The sequence below is a fragment of the Trachurus trachurus genome (genome assembly GCF_905171665.1).
Source record: "Trachurus trachurus genome assembly, chromosome: 9".
In the NCBI taxonomy this organism is placed as follows: Eukaryota; Metazoa; Chordata; class Actinopteri; order Carangiformes; family Carangidae; genus Trachurus; species Trachurus trachurus.
Window position 1 is genome coordinate 11,834,817 of NC_139895.1, and position 7,082 is coordinate 11,841,898.

The window sequence follows — 7,082 nt, forward strand, 5'->3', positions numbered from 1 at the left end:
GTCTACAATAGTTCTTGCTAAATTAATAAAAATAAAAATAAAAACAGTGTTACCCTTGGTGACAGTCTACCCACTATGAAAACACCCTCTCTGTATAATGCAGTTTCTACTAGATCTTCCAGCAATGGAGCCATGTTCAAAAGTTTTTCTTTAACCTCTTGATCTTAATTGTTTATTCACTTGTACTTTATTGGTCCCCATTTTGCTTATAAATGACCACATGCATGATTTATAAACAGTTTGTATGCAACATTGGTGAATGAAGGTGAGAGAAACTTCAAAATATATGATATATATGATTTATTAAAAATAAAAATACAGAGACACAAAAATATGTGCATATGTAAATACATGTATATAATATGATATATACTGTAAAGCTTTTCCTTAGAGGAAATGACAAAGAAACCATAACCATGGAATAAACTTCAAAGCGTGTGCTGTCATTGGCTTCAAATGATCTCAGCGAGTCTGCTGAGAGAAAACAGCCGTCGCTGAACTATTGTTTATACATAAATGCCTCAAGACCCCTGTAAGAACGGTCACTGTTACAGTGCAGTGGCTAAAGGTAATCTAGATAAATAAATAAAGAATACATATGATATAACCGTCAAAAGAGGGTTTAACAAAAAGAAATATTATATTACAGTAAGTGCATAGCATTTTTTGACTTTAGGATTATAAACCAGGATAACTCAGCCCCCACTACCTAGGTTATAAATGCGCAATGATGCATTGCAAGTGTACCACCTTATCTACTGAGAACAGTACGGGAACCAAACAAAACACTGAACAACCCATCAATGATAAATATCATTAGTAGAATGCAGTGTGTTTTTGTTGCAGAGCTGCAGATCGGGCAGGAGTCCTTCAACAAGTCGCACAAACCTGCAAAAACAAACGACACAGACATCGAAGGTAAGGGCGAGTTTTTAAACAAACAGACAGGACATGAAGTAAAACTGAAATTCAGACAGTGATTGCATGTGTGAGATGAAAGATGTGGCAGGAGTCTGGTTGAATAAGAAAGTCAACCTTTCTTGTTTACATTTTATTTTTATTTCAGTTTATTCCCAAGCACTTATACTAGTATACTAGTATTTGAAACTGTTGCAACAAGATGCAACAAGCAAAAGCTCCACTTGATCCACACACTCCCTAAAAGAGGGGCTTTCTTGGACAATACTGAATAAATTTGGTGTGAATGATGAAAACAGACCTGTTCATCCTTGACGTAAACCCACTTGGTGTCGTCCTCACTGATGATGAGCTTGCCGTTGCTTGAATGGGAGAGGTGTTGTCTGGGTTCGACAACAGATGCCAGGCCATAAAAATCATGATCATGGTGGTGGTTTATCATCACAAACCAGTAATCACTGTTTGAAGTTGGTGGAAAGTCTTTACGCGTCTCCAACTGTGAACACAGAGGGAAAATGTTTAGCAATGTTTTGCCCTTTTAGGAGTCAGGAATAAGCTCAGACAATTATTATGTAAGATATGTTTTCTTTAACCTGCTGTATGTGCTGATGTCAGGTGATACTTTTTCCAAAATCTTGTGAACAAACAATTACACTCTATAGAATTAAAAAGTGGCGACCAAAAATATAATTAGCTTGAACTTGCAGAAATTAGCCCTTGACACAAGGCCTTTGCAGCATTTTAGATAAACAGTGGACTGTCCTCCATGGTTGTACTAAATTGCTTGATATTGGCACAAGTAACCTGCTGTAGATTACACTGTTATCTAACTATTGTTAAATGTTTATATTTACCTCAAGTTTTCCTCCATTCACCTTCGGGGAGTAGTAAGTATTTTTATTTCTCCAGACAAAAGCAAAAGCCCTGTTGTTTTCCTTCTCACAGGCCAACAGGGTGAGATTTCGCTCTGACAATAGAAACAAAACAACATTTTTACTGTGCTCCACTGAGTAGTTAAATTTTACACCAGAATCCAGAATCATTAAAAATCTAAACATTGCTAGTCACTGCAAAGAGTAAATTCATTTAATTAGTATGACTTTTTATTTACTGAATAAATGTATTGTTAAATTTGATCTATAAAGTCCATCTATAAGGTTATGGTTGTAAAGAATAGTGTTTCTGTTGGTGTCAGACCTAGATCAAGGTTCAATTTTGGTCATTCCACACCACTGTTTTTGACAGTCAAGTAAGGAGTAAAATACATAAATAAATACAAAATTGTAAATTATTTGTCAAGCGTCACATTGGTACTTTCGGAAAAACAACAGATTTGTTACTTTGAGTGGTAGCAGTGATCATTAGAAAGAGTTGTACCTTCAGAATTTTGAGCTTCCTCAACACACAGCTTCCATCCATTAATGGTGTTCTTGAGTGTGACATATTTTCCCTGGTCGCTCTTCAGGATGATCTTGTATTGCAACATATTGTCTCCTCAGCAGCGTTCTAACAGAAGGGAAAGGACAGAAACAACCTCAGAGTCAGAAACACATTCTGCAACAGCTCTTAAAGAAGACTCACAAACTCAAGCTTTCCTGGAGGACAGAACAAATATGTCTCATTTGGACACTGAGAGGAAACAAGTGTCCTTATACTTTGCTAAACTGTACTCAGCCACCACTTCACCCTGTGCTTCTCTCTTGCAGCTACAGTATAGTTGTCCTGAACAGGGTGTGTTCTCTTTGGTATGAAAAAGAAATTGTCCCCTGGGGACAATACCTGGTACGTTTTACTGTGCAGCTTTAATTGCATCTTTCAATAAAAATCGTATAGCCTGCTGGATTTCTTTATATGGGGTTACCTGCTCTTCAAGTATGTCTAAATAGATATTTGGTGATAAAACTAGCAAGGAAGATTATTATATGTCACATGTGCACATGTTATGCAAACCTAAAAAAAAAAATGCATGCAACAGGGGAGAAGTTATACATGAACTTTTTCACATTTAATTTAATTCGACAGCTTTAACAGCTACACGCACTTTAACAGATGAAACTATGGACATTACAGCGTAAATGAATGCAGAGCCACTGTGCATGTTAATACTGTAAAAAATAACAACAATTACTTACCGTCGACGAGAGTTTTGACAGGTTGCAGTTCAGGTTGACTGAAATAGTAGTAGCGTGTGTCTGTGCTTGCTACGGAGAGGTCTGAGCCCTAGTATTTATGCAGACGGACCGGAACTTCTCCAGCCTTGTGACGTGAGATGAACCGTGAACGCGTCTACGAATTAGAGATTAACAACACGAATCTGGGAGTGGTGAAATGCAGAAACTGAGACGTGAGGAAATCCACCGTTTTTCTCCAAGCTGTTAGTCTTCGCTTGTCTGCAAAAAGCTCGTCCGCAGTAACACACAAGGGGCGCTCATTGGGGGGAAAAAAAACGCCCCCCTCTGGTCTTGGTCTGCTCTCTAACCACACAATCTATCGTGCAGTGGGCATTTAACCAAGTCAAGGTGTGTGTGTAAAATAATTGGAAGACTTTGACAACAGAGCCTGGGGTTCATTGCTGAGGAGAGGCACATATTTATCATAGTTAAGACTATTTTTGTCCAGCTTTACAAGCATGGACACATTCAATATAACCACTTTTCAATAAGTCAAGTCAGAACAAAATTATTTGATGTTATGAAACAGTAATATGCAAACAGAATTTTGAAGTTGGGGCTCCACAAACAATTTCTGCAATTGAAACACCACTTATTACATGTCTATTTTGTACCAGCTTGTGGCAATTAGAACAAATACAAATTCATTTCAGAAATAGGGACAAAGTGGGACCCTAAAGGTCAGTTCTTGATTTGTAATTCCTCTTACTCAATGGCACTGATAAGTGATAACTAACAGTTTCATAATCAATCCACAATATTTGTGGATCATTTAGAACCAAAAATGAATGCCTGTTGTTCATGAAATAAACACATACTACTCCACAGGTTATAGATGTTAAGATGGTAGTAGTTTCTAATGCACTAAGGAATTTATCAACTATTTTATTAAGGGTTACTTGTGGGAGCCGATATTATGTGAGATTTGTGAGTGTGGAATAGTAACGTATACGAGTCAAAATTTAGAAATAGGCTTTAGAAATAAGTTTGGTCTAATGTTTTACTACAATACTTCTTGTTACTATCATGGATGTGAGGCATGACAGCCAGAAACTCAAAAGCTATGGATAATCTGTGATAAACAAGTGCAGACAAGCTCAAACTCTTCAAGGTCTGCACTCGTTTATCACAGATTATCTATTGATAACTGTGCCAACATACATTCTTTATGACATGCTCACTATTACAGAGTTTAATGTTGAAATCCATGGTGATTACGTGTTATTCTGAAAATGACATAATTGATGAGAAATTATACAACTCTACAGATGAATTAATTTATGTTGCAACCATGCTTTTATTGTGTAATTTTATCAGCTGCATGTTGAATAATACAGTGATGTAAGCATTACTAAATACAGCTGGATTTGCAGGTATACTGTTACTATTCCTGAATTGTATGTGAATCACATGTGAATTCCCATGTGAAACCCATGGGATCACAGAACAGGAAAACCTAATGTCAGCCATCACAGATCACTGCAGAAGAAATAACCACATCATGGACTGGGACAAAAGCAAAACCATCACATCAGAAACAAACAAGTTCAAACGTTGGATTAAAGAGGCCAAAGAGATCAGGAAGCGGGCGAGAGACACCATCAACCGGGACGAGGGGGCGTACACCCACTCGCACACCTGGGATTCCCTGCTCCAGGAACCACCGCTCTCTCCGCTCCCCAGGGCAGAGGGAGCGCGGCCAGCTGATACAGTAAATGACACGTCAGCCCGTCAGATGGCGTTTCTGAGGAAGACTGGAGTAGTCGGGGAGCCACAAGCTCAAAAATGGGTTGAACCTGACATGGTCTGTTATACTTTTTATTTGTGTTTTTTCTGTTAACTTATACAGTCGAAACTGTCAAGCAGGTAGCACTCTCTATTCTTTGTCTGAACACAAGAAAAAAATAACAATTTCTACAAGACAAAGTAGTGAACATAATTAATCTCCCACACACCCGCGATCACATAGGAAAAATGTTATTTGCACATGGGAAACATGTGGTTTTGGCCCAATTTAATGTGAATCACATATTCCCATGTGAAACCTGGAATCACATGTGAGATCCATGCCAACCCCCATGTGAAACCCATGGGATCACGTTATTTGCACAGGGGAAACATGTTTTTGGCCCAAAAATAAACCTATAACTCGCATCTTGCATACAGAAATACACTAACTAGTGTGTGTGTGTGTGTGTGTGTGTGTGTGTGTGTGCGTGCGTGCGTGCGTGCGTGCGTGCGTGCGTGTGTGAAGAAGATGTGTCATCATGAGTTTATCAACGATATCTTCTCTCTGTTTCTTCTCTCTGCCTTGTGATAACTTTTCAGCATGTGCAGCATTTTCTCCACATCTGATAACCTTGCCGTTTCATAGCCGACATGGTGTTCTTTATCATGCTCTTGAATTTCTGGCAGTAACCCTCAGATAAATCTGTCTCCATCTATTTCCCGTGGACTCATGGGAATGTTTCCAGCATCGTCTGACTGTGGACAAGGAATCCCCTGTTGTCATTGTCTCATCAGTTTACAAGCAGAAATTCCTCCCAAGTCCATTCTATGCTTGATTTTTTTCTTCTATTCAATCCAACAGGGTCTCAATATGACTTCTATACTGACTACCATGAGTCCAGTTGAAATGATAGTCAGCTGCGGGCCACCCTGCATCAACAGGACTCCACTTTAAGCCCATCTGGATCCCCAACAAGCACTTAATTTTGCTTGTGGTTGGCTTGAATTGTCCTATTTATAGTCAAAGCTGATCTCCATATTCTTCTCCTCCAACCTCAATCACTTGTTTATTTATTAATTTGTTAGCAGGAACAGATAACACGAATCTAACACAGACAGTCAGGCACATACAAATATAAAAACATCATCACAAAAGCAGCCTTTCAAACAACAACAACAAAGTTTCACACTCTTAAAACACAAAACAACACAACACGACGGCAAGAATAAAGACACAACAAGACAATGTTAAGACACAACAACACTAAAAAGATTGCAGGACAGTGAGCCAATGTTTGAATTTATGGTTAGTGAGTGCATGATTAAAGCAGAAGTAAGCGATATTTTTGTGTTAATATAAGTCTTAAATAGTTATATCTTCCGACAGCAATCACTTACATAGAGTGTTTGGTCTGAAACACGGGTCTGTCAGTCCCTCTGCTCTGCTCTGAGCTGAGGAGAAAACTTTTCTCGTATCCTACAGTTTTTATCCAATGAGGAGAGAGAACTGCATGCAGGGCTGTGTGTGCAGCTAAGGGACGCCGTGAATGTGGTGACGTAGGGACGAGGACTGTTATGGTGCGTTCAAGGCAAACCCGTAACTCGTGTTTTTCCGACCTGTGAAGTCGCACCAGTTCGATCTGGTATGAGTTCACGGGTCGGAAGTTACGAGTGGCCGTTATAGTGACTTTCACAGGTAAAACAGGTCGGAAAAACACAAGTGGGTTGCCTGAAACGCTACAAAGTCGTAAGTCGTGACTTGAAGCTGTAATTTACGGTTTCAAAAGCCTGCCTGGAACGCAGCATTAGCCAAAACGACCGGATCGCTTACTTCTGCTTTAAGACACAACAACACTAAAAAGATTGCTGGACAGTGAGCCAATGTTTGAATTTATGGTTAGAATAGTGAGTGCATGATTAAGTTCATTTGAGCCATGATTTTATCTTAGATTTAAAACTAACGTCTCTGATCTCGTTTGGTACAGAGTTCCAATAATTAGTGGCTCTGACAGAGAAGGCTGATCTGCCAAACTCAGTACATCTGTGCTGTGCTGCACAGTGACCTCTGCTGGTACCCGTCCTAGTTGTTCTCCTGTTGTCTGGACGCAGTGATATAAACTACTTTAATGGAGGAGCAGCCACTTGACCACTGTCCATGGTCTGAACAAATCTTGGAGCCCCCATACTCATTTGCCACTAAGGGAAGTTGTAATGTGTCATCTTGTTTCTTCTTTGTTTGTTTAATTTGGCCAACCCCAAGGCCCT

General features: G+C 39.2%; 1 protein-coding gene across 1 annotated transcript; it reads right to left on the reverse strand.

Moving 5' to 3' along the window:
* Positions 1-421: 421 nt before the first annotated feature.
* LOC310990952 (uncharacterized protein) lies at positions 422-3,321 on the reverse strand. The gene is made up of 5 exons (XM_083978520.1): positions 3,051-3,321; positions 2,296-2,424; positions 1,773-1,885; positions 1,220-1,414; positions 422-888 (listed from the first exon to the last, which is right to left on the reverse strand). Exons 2-5 carry the CDS (start codon positions 2,402-2,404, stop codon positions 871-873), a joined length of 435 nt encoding a protein of 144 aa, XP_083834646.1. The 5' UTR covers positions 2,405-2,424; positions 3,051-3,321; the 3' UTR covers positions 422-870.
* Positions 3,322-7,082: the final 3,761 nt, after the last annotated feature.

What these genes read in the sequence shown, in the direction of transcription:
- LOC310990952 (XM_083978520.1), bottom strand. Translation starts at nt 2,404, where the DNA reads ATGTTGCAATACAAGATCATCCTGAAGAGCGACCAGGGAAAATATGTC. An exon ending in GGAAGCTCAAAATTCTGAAG is followed by an intron (nt 1,886 to 2,295) that starts GTACAACTCTTT and finishes TTCTATTGTCAG; the next exon opens with AGCGAAATCTCACCCTGTTG. An exon ending in TGAATGGAGGAAAACTTGAG is followed by an intron (nt 1,415 to 1,772) that starts GTAAATATAAAC and finishes CTGTGTTCACAG; the next exon opens with TTGGAGACGCGTAAAGACTT.